Here is a 19,342-nt window from a genome sequence, read left to right as displayed (position 1 = left end):
ATATTTAGAAAACCTCAAAGAAAGTCTTAATGAACACAATTTCTACACTACCATTAATACCAAGGGAATAAAAACAAAAAACAATACCTAAGATACAAGGAGAAAACTTCATTCACTGCCAAAATTAAATTTATGAAGTATTAAAATAATTTCAAAGTAATATTCAAGAGAATAGAAGTTTTTCAGTTGTGATCTCTGGACTACTAAAAATTCTTTTAAAAAATAATAAGTTAATTTTAAAAATTTAAAGATGACTGTAGAAACATCAATTACTATCTTTGTAAAAGGAGATGGTTTTTAATAACAAAAACAATGATAATAGGCCTTTGAAACACTAACAACACATGTATTGCTTTTCTCTGCCCTGTTGTGTTTATCATCCTGTTCTTTATAGCTCATGGCTGCTTTTTTCTCCTTGTTTCAAAACCACAAGGAGATTAATAGGCATTTTGGGAGGTGAGAGTCAAGATAATGAGGCTATATGAGTCATTTAGGAATCTTTAGTGTGGTAACAAAAAACCCCAAACAAATCCACTTTTCAGTGAAAGAATGTATTCTAGAAATTACACTGTAATTACTTCAAATACAATCTTGCTTTACTATTTAATGTTTCTTTCTTAGTTACACATATGTTCTCCAGTGAACTGAGAGTAATTGCTAGATAAGAAATTAACAAAACAGTGGTACCTGCAGATCTCCTTGTCATTGTGAGTCCTATAGTTCTAATGCCTCAGTATCCTTATTCAAAAAGCAGACTCACTGAGATAATAGACACTTAGATGTTATCTAGCAGAGGCTGAGTTTGCTGGAATAAACACCACAGGATGAAGAGATTACATCATTGTTGCTGTGGAAATTATTAAGGGGTAAATACTATATACCAAACATTATGTATATAAATATACTGTTGAGTTTATCTTACTTTTATTTGCAGATGATTGGTTTTGTTTAGTTATCACAAGAGTTGACTTTATTCTAATGAAAATAAACTAGGAGATCAGGGTAACAGATTTTAGGTAGTGTAATAGTGGAAAGAAATAGGCTGCTGAAAGGGTGTGGACAGACCTCTTATTCTGATCAATGCCTTTTCAGAGAAGACTGAAGAGGACAACAGTTTAATTCTCTTCTTACTGGGTATATTTTGGGGTCTTTTTTAGTGGGGGGGGAGGGAGTTACAGACTATAACAGGCATATGGTTTTCACAAACCATTACAAACAATGTTCATCCAGTCTTTTTTTTTTTTTAAGTTTATTTATTTATTTTGAGAGAGAGAGAGCAAGCAAGAGTGAGGGAAAGACTGGGGAAGAAGTGGAGGGAGAGGATCTCAAGTACGATCCAGGCTGAGATTCCTGCAGGGCTCGATCTCAGGATGGTGAGATTATGATCCGAGCTAAAATCAAGTCGGAAACTTCACTGACTGAGCCCCCCAGGAGTCTTTTTTTTTTTTTTTCATGGATTAGAAGAACAAATATTATTATAATGTCTATACTACCAAAAGCGATCTGTATATTTAATGCAACACCTATCAGAATGCCACCAGTGTTTTTTCACTGGGCTAGAACAAACAATCCCAAAGTATATATAGAACCACAAAAGACCCCAATAGCCAAAGCAATCTTGGAAAAGAAAGCAAACCCAGAGGCGTCACAATTCCGGACCTCGAGCTATATTACAAAGTTGTAGTCACCAAGACAGTATGGTACTAATACAAAAAACAGACATATAAATCAGTGGAACAGAAGAGAAAACCCGGAAATGGACCCACAACTCTATGGTCAACTAATCTTCAACAAATTAGTAAAGAATACCAATGGGAAAAAGACAGTCTCCTCAACAAATGGTGCTGGGAAAACTGGACGGCAACATGCAGAAGAATGAAACTGGACCACTTTCTTACATCATACATAAAAACAAATTCAAAATGGTTGAAAGACCTAAAGGTACAACAGAAAACCATCAAAATTCTAGAGGGCAATATAGGAAGTAACCTCTTTGACTTCGGCTGCAGCAACTTTTTACTAGACATGTCTCCAGAGACCAGGGAAACAAAAGCAAAATGAACTACTGGGACTTCATCAAGATAAAAGGCTTCTGTACATCAAAGGAAACAATCAACAGAACTGAAAGGCAGCCTATGGAATGGGAGAAGATATTTGCAAATGATGTATCTAATAAAGGGTTAGTATCCAAAATGTGCATCCAGAGTTAACATGTATCCCCATCTCAGTATCTTCCACATCAGTGTGTGTGTGTGTGTGTGTGTGTGTGTGTGTGTGACATGAGAAGCAGCATAGGACAGTGGTTAAGAACCCACACTTGGTTGCTAGACTGCAAACTATTCACTTGCTGTGCAGCCAATGGGATACTATCAATCTCAAATGAGTGGTTATTGTCAGGATTAAATGCATTTTTCAATGTAAAGAAATTCTAGGAATGTAAAGTTCCTAGAATACTGCTTGGCACGTGAAAAGTGCTCAAAGGTGTTAGCTGTTATTACATGTGCTCGCAAGGTAGACATGTACTTTTTAAATATTAGATTAAGTAAATACAGCAAGGTAGGTAAATATGAAAGGAAAACTATATTCTTAAATCTAACAGATACTAGTTTAAGATGCTTGCCCAAATTAATTAACCATTATTTTACTGTCTTCCAGCCAGATAAATACTATTTTTGTGAGTTCCAATTGGGAAATAATAAAAACTTCATTTTTAGGAATCTAAAAACAATTCTTATTTTGTTACTCTTCCTTAAAAAATGAATTTTTAACTTTATAAACTTTTTAAAGTTTATTTATTTATTTAGAGAGGGAGAGAGAGACAAAGAGAGTGAGCGGTGGGTAGGGGGCAGAGAGAGTATCCTCAGCAGGCTCTGTGCTGTCTGTGCAGAGCACAAAGAAGGGCATGAACTCATGAACTGTGAGGTCAAGACTTGAGCCAAAGTCAAGAGTCAGATGCTCAAGTGACTGAACTACCTATGTGTTCCTTAAAAAAATTTTTTTGATAGCTGCCTTATATACTTTCAATTCTCCACTTTTTTCTATAGAGCAAACAGCAGAAAACTGATGAATAGAGGATCCATCCATCTATCCAGTCATTAATAAGTTATTTTCTGACTCACTACAATATACTGGGCTTTATGCTGCACACAAAATCTACACACTAGTTTCTCAAAGAAAAAACACTGAAAAATTGGAAACTGTGAATGAGATATTGAAGCCTATTGAGAATGACAAGCAATAGGAGGTAAGAAAAAGCTAATAAGTGAACTATCTCAGAATCAATGAATGTGTAAGAGAAGGACCTTAATTAAAGACATTATACAGTCCAATGGTTTTTAACTCTTTAAAACACCACCAATGTATGGGGCTCCTGGGTGGCTTAGTTGGTTAAGCGTCCAACTTTTGTTTAGGTCATGATCTCGCGGTTCGTGGGTTTGAGCCCCGCATCGGGCTCTGTGCTGACTGCCAGCTGGGAGCCTGGAGCCAATTTCACAGTCTGCATCTCCCTCTCTCTCTGACCCTCCCCTGCTCACGCTGTCTCTCTCTCTCTCTCCTAGAAATAAATAAAAAAATATTCAAAAAAACCAAACACCAATGTACTGGAGGGGTGAGATGACATATGGTATTCTTTTGTAATATATATCTTTTTTTAAATGTTTATTAATTTCTGAAAGAGAGAGAGAGAGAGGGAGGGAGGGAGGGTGGGTGAGTGGAGGAGGGACAAAGAGAGGAGACACAGAATCAGAAGCAGTCTCCAGGCTCTGAGCTGCAGCACAGAGCCTGACATGGGGCTTTAACCCACAAATCACAAGACCATGACCTGAGCTGAAGAAGGACGCTTAACCAACTGAGCCACCCAGGTGCCCCAATTTTGTAACATATATCTTGACTATTGTGCTAACAAGGTTTTGTGGGAAATTATTATATTTAAACTCAACAAAGGCCAAAAAAAAAATACATATATTGTATGCCAAAAGGAAGATGAAAAAAATACTCCTAATAGTAACTTTAACTTCAATATTAAATATAGTTTTCAGCTTCTTGGCTAAAAAGCAAAAATAAACACAGTATAGTTTCTTTTTAACCACATGATAAATCTAGTTGTATTTTTATTTTGCAAGGAAAAAGGGGAAAGAGTTGAACAGCTTTTCTGACATTAATTCTAAGAGATCTTAATCATGTGTTCTTATGTAAAGAAACCTCAGGAACATCATAGATTCAAGAAGAATGACTCAAAAGAAGCAATAAGAAAAGCTTTCAATTATAATTCACAGAAGTTATTTTGAAGGACAGGGTGATCACCTGGCGGCTAGCCTCGCGTATACCTATTATCCTGACTTAAATATTAATAGTGGCTCACTCCATTCTTAGAAGTATCCAAGTTTGGGAAAGAAACTATGTGGGAAACTTGGTCCAAATATGTTGCTCTGCAGTGATCCTATTTGACAGAGGAAAAGACTTCATAAACAGTTTCTGCCAAATTTTTAGAGGCACTGGATGGCAACCATTTAAGACCCAAAGTAAAAGAGAAGGTATGAAATATATACGATATAATCTCTTTGTATTAAAAAGCAATGTAATAACGTTATGAAACTTACACTCAGAATTGAAAGCAATTCTTCAGTACCACATTCAGGTTTCAAACGCTCTTTGAACATTTTAACTGTTTGGTGCTTCAAATAGTAGTAAGAGGCAATTCGGCCATATGTCAGAGGTTCAATGCTCCTATTATCCTATTTCAAAAAGAAAGATAAAATGCCAAATAAAAAGTACAATAGAAGCACATACATTCATAAAATTAATAGTTCTTACGGCAGGTTGCTATTGCAACACTTTTGTTAAAATTTTTGGTTATCATCAGAAACAAAAGCCCTACTGTTAAAAAGCTGGGCAATCTTTTCATTTGGAATGCACACAACTGAGTCATACCTCTCCAATTTCAATACAGTAGGAAAGTTCCAATTCAACCAGAGACTTCTCAACCAGACTGGACAGAAATTTATTCACGGAATCATGGCTTACATCACTCAAATTGTAGTAGCTAGAAAACAAGCAAGGTCATTATCACTTCAATTTCCCCTATTTCTCTTCTTTTTAGAATTTCAAAGAACAATTACATTTATAGCAAATCAAAGAAGTAAAACAACTGCAACTGCCAGTTTCATCTTACAGATCAAAATTTCCAGACCAATATTTCCTTTATAAGATTTGTTGACACCAATGAACAATGGTAGTAGTTAAAAATATGTAAGATAAGCAGATAAAATTCAGCACCACATTAAACGGATATTAACTTTCCAGAAACAGAAGCATATTATATATAAATATATAATTCCCTTTTATATATAAAAACCCATCTGCAATAACTTTATAAAACTCAGAGAACTATTGATTTGAGTAGTAGATGAATTCTTTTAGGAAATTTAGTCATTGATTGTTCTCCAAATGCTTAACGACTGCCTGTCACCCTAAATATGGGAAAAGACATCATGAAGCTAACAAGAAGGCATTTGAACTAAGCTTCTATAGACAAAAACCACACAGGTTCAGCTCTGTATATTTTCCAAGTAAAAAGCCTAAGGACATGCAATTCATCTGAATGCTCCTCCCTCTAACTACAAAAGGTTCTTGGCAAATTCCTAAGATCACTAGGAATCTGTGCCTGGGAACAGATCCAAAGGGTGACAGAATGCCCCTACATCATGGCAGATCTCTAATTCTTGGTGGGTGAATCCTGTATCCTGGTCAGCACGGAGAATTAGATCTCCTCTTTCCATCCAAATCAAGTAACAGGAGTGTAAAGTGGCCTCAGAACAGACTCCCATCTAAACAGACTGAGACCCCAGTACAAGGGTTGTACACTTGCATACAATTGGAAAGGGGATACTCATAGTCTGGGAAGAAAGTGTTAACAATCTCAAATGGGACAGTCCTGAAGGAAACCACAACTGATCAAATTTGGTGATTTTTTTTCTTTCTTCAAAGGGAAAGATTTGGGGTCAGTATACTGCAAAAATTTACTTAAAAATACATAGAGCAGGACTTAAATGATGGCAGGATATATTTTCAGTAGAAAGGGAAGATTGCACAAATGCACAGGTACAACAATATGAGAGTCTCCACTAAGTAAGGATTAATAACAGACTCTTTATTTAGGAAAATCTGTAAATCATAATTATATGCTCAAGATTTTAATTTTCACAAAAGAGAAAAAGTTACTTTCAATCTTAGTCTGCAGAGAAATTACTGCCTTTCCTGGAAAAGTTCATGTCACAGACCAAAATAAAGCAATATTTATCAATGAACAAGTAAGTATTGAAACCAGTGTTGTTGGTAATTTAAACAAAATGTATAAACTTTTAAAAAATGTTTATTTACTTATTTTGAGAGAGAGCAAGAACATACACACGCATGCGCGTGCAATGGGGGAAGGGCAGAGAGAGAAGGAGAGAGAGAGAATCCCAAGCAGGCTCCATGTGGTCAGTGCAGAGCCGGAGGCAAGGCTTGAACTCACAAACTATGAGATTATGACATGAACCAAGATATCAAGATATCAAGAGTTGGACGTTAACCGACTGAAGCACTCATACGTCCCAAAATGTACAAATTTATCTAATGAGGCATGTAAAGTGAAAAACCAGCCTCAGAAACCATTAGTAAATACCCCTTTATCTTGGAAAATGACTAAAAGTAGTATTGGTTAGAATAATGTATTATTCATTAGAAGGTGAATAAAAACATTCTGGATATTCAAGGTCCCATAAAAGAGATCTCTAAAGTCATTCTAAATTACTAGTCATATTTATTGTCTTTCATTTTTTTTGCAACAAATGAAATTTATTAGCCAAAATTTTTACAACAGAAGTGCTTACTTTATAATTTCACATTCTTTTGGCTTGCTAAATACAAATTTTCAGCTAGGATTAATATATAGTTGATAAAATTTTCTAAATTGAAAAAAAAAGAACAGTGAAAATGTGTCTAGGAACTGAATAAGTAGTACAATTTCTAGAGCAAGAATCAAGCGATTCTTTATGCAATTAAAACCACAAAAGGAAGACATTATGAAAACAAAATTACCATGAAAAACAAAAGTTAAAATACCATTTTTGTCCAAAAATTTCCTAGGCCATTTGAAAATAGAAAGTCTCATGGATGCTGCTACTGATTACCATAAGCCATTCTCCTATAAATATAACTGGAATGACAACTGTACATTATTTTTGCTTTAATAAATAAATTTAGTACATTTACAAATAATATTTAAAACCATCTTTGAAAAAGACTTTCCTTCAAAAATTATAAATTCTTTTTAATAATTATTTTGGTTACTGTTTTATTTATTTACAAGATATATTTTGATGAGCTAATACCCTTTTTAATGTTTTCTAAGTCTATTGGGAAATTTTTAAGACTGATTTGTAGCTTTTATCCAGAAAAAGTACATTCAGGGTAAACATTTCTTAAACATTTAAAATAAGTTGCCAAAAGAAAACCAAACTAAAATCATGTCTCTGAGACTACAACAACTTATTGGATGATATTATTTATAATCTTATTTGATAAAAATAACATTTTTGAGAATAACTTTAAAAACACTCATTGATATTTTCTCTTAATATGGTTGTTTATTTCTAATGCATTCACCAACACTCTCACATGGACTTGCCTAAAAAATGCAAAATCTCAATTTAGGTAATTGAATTGACATTTAATTTACTCAGTATCAACACTTTTATCCTTATGATATCTGACGATAATCTAGAATTTCAAAAAATTCTAAAATTGTTCTCTTCAAGTTTTATGGCACATGTAAATGATAACTACTTTTATTTATTTTTAGAAAGTAATAACTATTTTAAAAAATAGAAAGTGCTGGTTAAAATATTACATTCAAGAGTAGGAACATTTTAATCATTAAAAAATTGTCTTCTGGGGTGCATGGGTGGTTCAGTTAGTTAAGCGTCTGACTTTGGCCCAGGTCATGATCTCACAGTTTGTAGGTTCAAGCCCTTCATTGGGCTTTCTGCTGACAGCTCAGAGCCTGGAGCTTGCTTTGGATTCTGTGTCTCCCTCTGACTTTCTGCCTTTCCTCTGCTTGTGCTTTGTCTCTCTCAAAAATAAATAAATATTTTAAAAAATGAAAAACAGTTGTTTTCTATTCACCCAACACAAATACTAAAATGCCTATTTTTGTTGTCATATAACTTTATTGATTAAACTTATTCTTTGCTAATATTTGAACTAAGGTTACTTAAACCATTTAAAAATCCTCATAAAAGTAAGATTTGCTACATCTTAATTAGATATATAATTTAACAAGACACTGTAAAATAAACTAAATGTAAATGAAATTATTGTTTAGGTCACATAAAATTTTAGGAGATAATATATATTCTGACACTTTCCTGGGAATAAAGAATGGAGTTTATATTTACATGAACTTCATTAGCATTATATGGCCTTTGCTTCTACAGCATGAACTTTTTAGTCACTGGGTAATTTCTAGCCTAAATAATTATAAGCATTTAGCTTAAAACATTATATATCATTAATTTCAATAACCACTTTACTAACTTGAAAGAACAAGCAACAGCTAAGTAAAAACGTCTGTTTTCATGTTGTACTTTCCACAGTACAAAATTTATAATTTACTGATTATTAAAATAGAAATATTACACAACTGTTTAATTATAGATAAAGGATACAATGTAGTTTCATGCTCTCTGCATTGGATCATCAAGTCATTATCTTCTCTCTGCCATAAACAGACAGCCTACCTTTTGTCAGCATGCTATTTCATTTATTTCACAGAGAAACCCAGTTTCACAATAATTGACTTGTCAGAAGCTCTAATTTATGAGGCTGAGCTCTGTAAGATTTCTCTATATTGGACTCAACCTGCACACAAGCAGGGTTGAATATTTACAATGCTGTTAACAGGTGCTGAGTTGTTTAATGATTCTAATAGCCAGAAGCGTACTGAGAAAGCCAGCGGGATCACAATTACAGGCTGTTTGAACACAACAATTACTAGTCCCCTGGGAGGTGTGAAAGTCAAAGGCAGTTGGATACTGACAGCATCTAGCACATGGGCTAGACAAGCTAACTTCTATTAGCAGTCCATTGGGAAAAAGTCATAACAAACCTCTCCCTCTCATAAAAATTTACAAAATTCATTAAATTTAAACAATCCCAAAGTAAGACAACTTAAAAAAATTATCTTTAAGAGCTCTTGTCAAAGGACAAACAGAAACAGCACACATGAAACCTCAAGTTATCTTTTTCCAACCTCAGTAAGGATGAAATTTTGCCATTTGAGAGTCAAAGAGATTTTATTGTAATCTAAAACACAGATAAAGTTACACCAAACAGTCTGGATTTAATGTGAACAGTGGCAGCCATTTCCTGTTTAGTTATTGTAAACCTGGCCAGAGATCTTGCTGGGAAATTTTTCATCAGTATTGAAATGCTGCTGCCATAACTGTCAGTACTGGGAAGTCATTTGTTATGGCACCATGTTTTTTTATGTTCCGATTATGCAGCAGTAATAATGACACAAATAATGAAAGTGGTTGCAGGGACAGCTGAAACTACCACAACATTTTTTTGTCCCAGAAATATTTAAAAGCATTCTCAGGGGAAAACAGAGAGTAAAATTGAACATACAAATTGAATCCAGAACTCAATTTGGAATATATTATATTTCATGGTGCACCAGTACATATGTTTATATACATTTGAACAAACTAATGTAATGTGTCTACATATATATTTATACATGTAAATATATATCTTTATGTGCATGTATTTGCATATACATACATATCACATGTACACACAAGACTATAAACATACAGAGAAGAATCCAGGAACAGTGGCAGAATCTTTGTTAACATAAGTTCCACTTTTGGTGGTGGTGTGGTGGGGGTTCTTTACAGTAGTAAGATTAAATAAAGTGGGTTGGGGAGTTGGGTCATATTTATTATCTATGTAGGACTATTTAAAACTTTTTTAATGTTTTATTTATTTGTGTGTGTGAGAGAGAGACAGTGTGAGCAGGGGAGGGTCAGAGAGAGAGGGAGATACAGAATCTGAAACATGCTCCAGGCTCTGAGCTGTCAGAACAGAGCCCAACGCAGGGCTTGAACCCACGACCATGAGATCATGACCTGAGCAGAAGTCAGACACTTAACTGACTGAGCCACACAGGCGCCCCTATGTAGGACTACTGTGAAAGCAGTCTTTGTCTTGTCTATCTTAAATAAACCTCATTATCTCCTTAACATACACATGAATGTATACATCACCTCTCCCACTCAACCAAAAGTTAAATCTCAGATTATGACACTGAATGATACAGAGTATTAAGGATAAATTAAAACTACACATAATATAAGCCCTTCATTTGAGACAATGATTTTACCCTTCTTAAAACTTTTAGCAGATCGGGGCTCCTGGGTGGCTTAGGTGGTTGAGTGTCTGACTCTTGGTTTCAGCTCAAGTCATGATATCAGTTTCATGAGTAGGAGCCCCATGTCGGGCTCTGTGCTGGCAGCATAAAACCTGCCTGGGATTCTCTCTTTCTCCCTTTCCCCTACTTGTGCCATCTCTGTCTCTCTCAAAATAAATAAATAAACTTAAAAAACTTTTAACATCTAAAAATAAGTACAAAAAATGTACCAATTTCCTAAACTCTTGTGCTTTTCTTTGCTTCCAGATTACAGAAAAGCTGAGTTTAGCACAGACAATAAAAAGATACAATCAAGAGCCAATCACAAAGAAAACTGTAGAACCTCACTATAGCAGACTAAATAAAATATATGAGTCATTAAAATTGATTTAGGCACATGTTTCCATTTTTATCCAGATGTAAAGGTATAGATATTAAAGTAGACAATTTTTTTTGTATCAAATGAACAAAAGTGTTATACATCCAAGATTTGTGTGGGAAGGTTTTTATAAAGAACACATTTTCCAGCATAGCACTGGAAAGACACGTGGAAAAGGAGTATGGGTTTTTGGGTTCTGGATCTGATAATGAGTCTGGTGATGGAGACTGTAGCCCCTGGAGCCAGAGCGCCTGAATTCCAGTGCTGCCTCTGCCACTCAGCAGCTGTGTAAGTAGGGATAATTGCTTAATCAATCTCCTTGTGCTTCAGCTTCTTCATCTATAAAATGGGGATCATAGCTAAATGAGTTAGGCTCTCAAAACAACATCTCAAAATATTTTGTAGATTCTCTACATATATAAATACTCCTTCGTATTGTGCTTTGACTAAAATTCATTGACTTTGTTTTATAATACTTTTATTTTTATATAGCTCTAGTCTATACCTTTACAGAAAAATTTCATCTTTCACTAGAAAAAGAGTAATTAAGCCCCAAGCAGGTATACTGTCCTTGCCATCCTTTTTCTTGTTTATTTCTAATATTATTGTATTATTCACTTGGAATGTAGCCTTATGATCTGAATGTTTTGAAATATACTGAGTTGTTCTTTGTGGTCTAGTCCACAGTATATTTTTATCAATAAATTTTGATGAGTGTTTTGTGAGTAGGCATATTCTTTTTGGAGGAAGAGGTATGTATGTATGCATGTATATGTAGATATATAATATATATATTCAAGAATACTGTTATTCAAATCCTCTATTTCACAAAATATTTTTTATCTGTTTGGTGTGATTTTCAAGAGATGTGTTACTCTCTCAAAATGATTGTAATTTAATTAACATCTTAAACTTCCATCAGCTTTTGCTCTCTGTATTTTGATGCTGTTTTTAGTTCTAAAATTTTATAAACTATTATAACTATTTAGTGATCGTGTTTGCTATCAATATGAAACATTCTTCTTTGTCCTTCTTAGTCTTTCTTTGCCTTGAATTTCATTTTGTCTGATTTTAATTCAACAACTGTTGCTTTCTCGTTGCTACTGTCCTTCATATCTTCTTTCAATCCTCAACTTTCAACTTTTCTATATCATTTTGATTTCATGTTTCCTATAAATCATGTTTAGTTGGATTTAAAATAATTGAATCTGAGAATTTCTTTGAACAGGTAAGTTTAAATTATTTTGAACACTTATGATTATAACTGCCTGCACTTATGATATGAATAGATCCTGTCAGTCCTGTACTCAAAACCCCACAGTGGTTCTTACATCATCAACAATGAAACTCAAAGTCCTTCCCATGGTCTCTAAGGTCTCACATGACTGGTATTGCCACCAACCCCCCACATCAGTAACTGCATCTCTTGCTACAGTCTACTGCTCATTCATTCCACATCAGCTACAACTCCTCTTTTTTATGCCTTGAATATACCAGACATGCATGCCTTAGAATCTCTCCTGTTCTCTTGGTCTGAAATGTTTTCCCTAGATATCCATATGGTCAAAATTCTCACCCCTTTCAAGTCTTTGTTCAAAAGTCAGCATATTTAAAACAAAATAATACAGTATTATTAACTACAGTCACTATGCTATAGTTATAGCATTTATTTTATAACTGGAAGTTTTTATCTTTTGACCAACATCTTCCCATTTCCCTCTTTAGCACCTTTAATTAGTCCACTCTGTCTCCCTATTTAATACTATAACCCTCTTAGTCTATCCTATTGGTCTTCTGGTCTTCAGTACTTTGTTCTTTTTTTCAAAGCACTCATTTTTACTCTCCCGTGATCCCCCACTATTTTAAGGAAAGAAGAGAAAGAGAGAGAGAGGCAGGCAGGCAGGCAGAGAGACTGGGAGAGAGGGAATCTTAAGCAAGCTCCATGCCCAGTGTGGAGCCAGACACAGGGCTCAATCTCACGACCCTGAAATCATGACCTGAGCCAAAATCAAGGGTCAGATAGATGCTTAACAGATTGCTACCTAGGCACACTCATCACCTTCTAACATAACTTTTAAACTTACTCCCTCTGCTAAAAGGAATATGAATGTCATGAAAGCAGAAATTTTTTGTTTAATTTACTAATACATCTTCAAAATTCCTACTAGAGTACCTGAACAAAGCCTAGTTAATCATCACCTTACATAGTTATAAATGTTTTTCTTGTGATGAGTACTTTTAAGAACTACTCTCTTACCAACTTTCAAATATATAATACAGTATTAACTATAATCACCATGTTGTACATTAGATTTCCAAGATTATTTATCTTGTAACTGGAAGTTTGTACCCCTTCACTCATTCTGCCACCCTACCCACCAATCCGTTCTCTATGAGTTTTTGTCGTTTTTGTTGTTAAAGTCCACAAACAAGTGAGATCATGTAGATCTTTCTCTGTCTGACATTTAACTTAGCATAGTGTCCTCCAGGTCCATCAATATTGTTGCAAACGGCAGGATTTCCTTCTTTTTTCATGGCTGAACAATATTTCAGTGTGTGTGTGCATGCCCATGTGTGTACATGTACATGCATGTGTGTTGATGTCTATTTGTTCAACCACTGATGGACACTTAGGTTGTTTCTATGTGTTTGCTCTCATAAATAATGCTTCAATGAACACAGGGATGTAGATACCTTTTTCAGTAGTGATTTCATTTTCTTTGGATAAATACCCAGCAGTGGAATTGCTGGATCATATGGTAGTTCTATTTCTTTTTTGAGGAACCTCTATACAGTTTTCCACACCAACTGGCTTCACCAATTTTCATTCTTACTAACAGTGCACAAGGGTTCACTTTTCTCTACATCCTCATAAACATTTGTTATTTCTTGTCTTTTTGATAACCCCCATTCTAAAGGTGTGAGATAATAGCTTATTGTGGTTCTGATTTGCATGTCCCTGATGATCAGTGATGTCGAACACCTTTTCATGAACTTATTGGCCATCTCTATGTCTTCTTTGGAAAAATATCTATTCAGATCCTTAGCCCATTTTTTAGTAAGATTGTTATTTTTCTACTTAGTTGTATGAATTCTTTATATATATTTTGGATATTAAACCCTTTTCAGATATATGATTTGCAAACATTTTCTACTATTTAGTAGGTTGCCTTTTCATTTTGCTGATGATTTCCTTTGCTATGTAGAAGCATTTTAGTTTGATGTGGTCCTTCTTGCTTATTTTTTATTTTATTGCCTTTGCTTTTGGTGTCAAATCCAAAAAGTCATCACCAAAGCCATTGTCAAGGCTATGTCATCTAGTAGTTTTACGGATTTAGATCTTCTCTTCAAGTCTTTCATCCATTTTGAGTTGATTTTTGTGCATGGTGAAATATATGGGTCCGGTTTCATTCTTTTGCATGTGAATATCCAGCATTCCCAGTATCTCCATTAAAGAGATTATCCTTTCTCCATCATATACTCTTGGCTCCTTTGTAGTAAATTAATTGACCATATTACCAGGCTCTGTGTTCTGTTTCATTCATCTGTGTGTCTGTTTTTATGCCAATATCATAGTTTTGATTACTATACCTTTGTAATATGGTTTGAAATCAGAAAGTGTGATGCCTCCAGCTTAGTTCTTCTTTATCAAGTTTGCTTTTCATATTGGAGGTCTTTTGTGGTTCCATAGAAGTTTTAGAATTGCTTGTTTTTGTGAAAAATGTCATCACAGGCCTTCAAAAATATATATTGCTGTACCAATTTTGGACTGATTAATTCACACAGCAACAGCTTGGGCACAGGTTTCTACTTCAGCATAATAATGACAGTTTTAGTCTTAACCTAGCCAGGTATCTCAAAATATGTTCAGATGGCTACATAAAGAACTAGCAACTTTGATACAGATACTCAAGAGTGTTTAAACCATCACCTTCTGAAAATTTATTTAAGTGCATTTATCAATACATGGTTGGACTTTTAAGACTGTCAGAACTTGGATGGCTTTAAGGGCTAGAGAGTATACTGCAGGCAAAGAGAAGAGTGACAACAAAAGCATGAAAGTGAAAGGAACTTCTTACGTAGAGGTGGTATGGGTTAATGTCTCCTTTCATGGTGTTGGTGTTGTAGGAGGGGATATCCAGATCTTCTTTGGGGCAGCAAAAATAGCTGCCACAACAGCCAAGTGCCCTAAGCCAGTATGTCAAGATGATACTTCTTTTGTCTCCCAGCCCCAGAATTTCCCCCTAGAAAAGATGGCTATCAGGTAAAGTAGGTAAGGCACAGTGAACTATGGATTACTCACTATTTACATGGGCTACAATCATATGAGCAGGAGATACCCCAAACTGTCAATACCCAAGAAGTCCCTGGGCTCAGATGCTCAATATAATTTCTTTAAGTTATAACCAAAGTATAATACTTCAAAATTTCATCTTTGTCCACTGTGCTAACCTCTCTCAAGCTTATTGTTTTGTCCCTAATTAATACTGTTCATTATGGTTGCATGTGGATTTTTCTTACCACATTAATATTAAATAGAAGGTAGTTTGTAACGAGAGCAATGAGGAGTGATGCCTATTCCAGTTCTCTCTAGGTAGGTCCTTTATTCTCACTGGTATCTCACTCATCCCTCTAAAACCTAGAGTAGAGTCACAAAACTTATGTTGTTAAGTTCTAGCTTTCTGACAAAGTAGTTCTGGGATCCAGAGCAAGTCACTTCAAGAAGTTCCTTTTTCAATATCAAGCAAGAAGGTTGGACCAGAGTGCATGTAAAGTCCATGATAGTATACCCTTCAACAATTCTAATCCTGTGATCTAATTGCTATCATAAAGCTTCAGTGCTGGATGACCACTTCGCTAATCTTGCAATCATGTCCCAAATGATATTTTATATCTAATCCAGAGTCCCTAACAGTGAGGAAACAGAAAAAGGTCACCATATTCTGAAACTCCTATCTGTGTCATAATAATTGAAACAAAACTGAACCTAATTGGGGATGTTAAACTGTGTTTAAAAATTCACCACAGCTGGGGTGCCTGAGTGGTTCAGTTGGTTAAGTGTCCAACTTTGGCTCAGGGCATAATTTCATGGTTCGTGGGTTTGAGTCCCCCATTGGGCTCTGTGCTGACAGCTCAGAGCCCAGAGTCTGCTTCAGATTCTGTTTCTCCCTCTCTCTCTGCCCCTCCCCTACTCACACTCTATTTCTCTCTCTCTCAAAAATAAATAAACACTTAAAAGAAACCCAAAAAACTCACCACAGCCAATAGGCTCAAATGCAAACACCTTAGCATGACATACAGGCCATTTACTCTCTGGTGCTTGGTCCACTTTCTGGTCAAGACAATCTTTTGGTTTCCATACTCTTAAGCTTTGGCTGCATCAAACTTCTGGGCACTCTACAAATGCTGTTTCAAGCCATGGGAGCCTGTGCACATACAGTATTTTTGTGCCTCTGACCTTTTCTACTCCCATTTCAGATTCAAAATTTGGCCGAAGTATAGTCTCTGTGTAGTTATTGCTTTCAAAGGCTTAAATACAATCCTATCAGAAAACTTATGATTTACATTGCAATCATTTATGTCTTTTTCCCACATTTAAAGATCAACCAGGGCACCTGGGTAGCTCAGTCTAAGTGTCTGACTCTTGATTTTGCCTCAGGTCATGATCTCAGTCATGAAATTGAGCCCAGTGTTGGGACTCTGCACTGGGCATGGAGCCTGCTTGGGATTCTCTCTCTCCCTCCTTTTTTTTTTTTTTTTTTTAAAAAAAAAAAAAAAAAAAAAAAAAGATCAGCCATTGAAGATGGAGGATAATGTCCACCAATCTTTATCCTCAATATCTAGTGTAACATTTGACAAATAAGTGCTGAATGAAGATCTGACCTATACTGTCTGAAAGTAAAAGACACTCCACCACAACTCCCTTAATTTTATTTCCTCTTGCAGGGTTCTTATCAATCATTACAAATGCCTTACAAATTCTCCCTTCTACAACTGCACCAGACTCATTCTTCTCTGAATTCCAACTGCACCTAAGTCAGTAACTACCATCTAGCTTAATCATTTAATCATTTCTTAATGATTTCAGGTGTCCTGTCTCCCTAACTACAGAGCAAACTCCTCAAGGATATCCTAAGTTAATTAAAATAAGCTAAGTAATAAGTGCATACAATTACTCATTTTCAAATATATTATAATATAATGTGATCATATTAGAGACAGCAGTGATTCTCTGGGCAAATTCATATATACTAGAATGTCCAAAGTTCTGACTTTTTCGTTATGTACTACAATTTAGGGATTAGTTACTTTCAAAAATCATTTCTTTCATTGTAAAACAGAAAGATAAATAGTTGCCCTACACTTACCTGGGGTTCATGATAAGACGTCGGAAAAAGTAAGTCCAGGTGATATAATCCATTGCATCTTGCTTAGATGTAATTGTACCACCAGCAATCTCTGCATTTAGATGGTCAGAGAGCACTCCTAATAAGCTATATAGTGAACAAGATAGGGGAAACATACATGAACGTTAAATGAGACACACTATATCTCACATAGCAGGCTGACAGAAGGGCTAGTAACTTTCAGGAAGAGATAAGAGCCAAGAGGAGAAAAGGTATGAATGGGCAACAGCAGATGTAACTTGGAGAGTAGGGAAGAGTATACTTATGGGGTATGGGAGTAAGTATGGAATAATACAGAGGCAGATGAAAGGAGAGTTGGCAAGATAGGGGTGACCTTTATGAGTAAAGATATTCCTTTCATGTACTCAGTGAGTGTTAAGTTCCTCATCATACGAAATACAATTGTACTGGGGTTATAGAGTATACAAAGATGATCAGATGTGTTCAAAGACTGACATAACATAATGTTCATTTTAGCTTCTTATGTAAAATACTAAAAAAGGGAAGCAGTGTCCAACAACAGAAAAGGCTAAATAAATTATGATACAGGGGACAATATGCAGGTATTAAAAACAGTTTTTGCAAAGGATGTTTTAAAGACACTAGAAAATGGCAATAAATTGAATGATTAAAAAAAATGAGTTTCTATATTACTCTCAATTCATCAGTGGCAGAGTATAAATCTGTATACTCAACTGAGAGGGCAGCTTGCCAATCTATCTGAATAATCACATGACCCAGCAATTTCACTTTTCATTTTTTTTTAAATATTTTTTTATTTATTTCTAGGAGAGAGAGAGAGAGACAGCGTGAGCAGGGGGGGGGCAAAGAGAGAGGGAGATACAGACTCTGAAACAGGCTCCAGGCTCCGAGCTGGCAGTCAGCACAGAGCCCGACGCGGGGCCCGAACCCATGAACCGCGAGATCATGACCTAAGCGAAAGTCGGACGCTTAACCGACTAAGCCACCCAGGCGCCCCTCACTTTTCATTTTTACCTGCTAGAGAAACATTTATAGACCAGGATAGGGAAGCAAACTACTTTGCTGCAACATTATATGTAAGAAGAAATAGGAAACTCTTGAAAGGCCCATTAATAGAGGTTAGAATATAAACTATGAAATACTCTGTGATAGACAGTATTAATAATAGTTATATTGAAGTACAAAATTAAAATTTTTAGTTAATTATTACTGAATATACATACAGAAAATTACATAAATCATACATGTACAACTTAAGTAATTCTCACAATGTGTACACACCTGTGTACCCAACACCAAGATCAAGCATCACCAGTTCCCCAGAAGCCCTCCTTTTGTGCTGTTTAGTAACTACCCTAGTTCAAAGGATTTTCTGACTCTTATTTCTGATCCTTACCTTACTGCAGTGGCTTGAGCTTTAAGCACAAAGCTTACTGGACATGGTGAGAACAATACTCTTGTATCATTGACTATCTCAAAGGGAAAACTTTAAAAATTTCATTATTGACTATGATGCTTGCAGTAAATTGACTCTTTAGCAGATTAAGGACATTTCTTTATATTACTATTTGCTAACAGCTTTTATTATACATGGGTGTGACATTTTTTCAAACACTTTTTTTTTACATCTATGAAATAATCATATGATTTTTCTCATTTTTTCCTGTCATGTACTAAATGATACTAATTTATTTTTAAATAATAAGTCAACTTCACATTTATAAAATAATTTATACATGATTCAATTTACTAATGTTGTTTAGGATTTCTACATCTATATTTATGAGAGGTACAGATTTGCTAACATTCCTTTTTGGTAAATTTATCAGGTTTTGGTATCAAGGTTATTCTGATTTTATTTTATTTTTTTTTATTTATTTTTTTTAAAATTTATTTCTAGGAGAGAGAGAGAGACAGCGTGAGCAGGGGAGGNGCGAGATCATGACCTAAGCGAAAGTCGGACGCTTAACCGACTAAGCCACCCAGGCGCCCCAAGGTTATTCTGATTTCATAAAATAAGTTGGCAAATAGTCTTATCTTTTCTTCAATTAGGAAGAGTTCATGTAAGTTTGATGTTATTTTATCCTTAATGTTATAAAGAATTCACTAGAAAAACAACTG

The 19,342-nt window shown here is 35.1% G+C and overlaps 1 protein-coding gene across 1 annotated transcript in view; it reads right to left on the bottom strand.

The window, feature by feature from the left end:
- ASCC3 (activating signal cointegrator 1 complex subunit 3) overlaps positions 1-19,342 on the bottom strand; it is a 328,548-nt gene that overhangs the window by 69,740 nt on the left and 239,466 nt on the right. Inside the window, exons 34-36 of the mRNA XM_077770165.1 lie at positions 17,201-17,326; positions 4,930-5,041; positions 4,599-4,733 (exon numbers count right to left, since the gene is read on the bottom strand). Of these exons, the coding sequence (XP_077626291.1) occupies positions 4,599-4,733; positions 4,930-5,041; positions 17,201-17,326 (373 nt within the window). The remainder of the gene's footprint in view (positions 1-4,598; positions 4,734-4,929; positions 5,042-17,200; positions 17,327-19,342) is intronic.

The sequence above is a fragment of the Crocuta crocuta genome, unplaced genomic scaffold (genome assembly GCF_008692635.1).
Source record: "Crocuta crocuta isolate KB4526 unplaced genomic scaffold, BGI_CrCroc_1.0 scaffold286, whole genome shotgun sequence".
Classification (NCBI taxonomy): domain Eukaryota; kingdom Metazoa; phylum Chordata; class Mammalia; order Carnivora; family Hyaenidae; genus Crocuta; species Crocuta crocuta.
The sequence above is the reverse complement of the archived record's forward strand: the minus strand, read 5'-3'. Positions and strand labels throughout refer to the sequence as shown.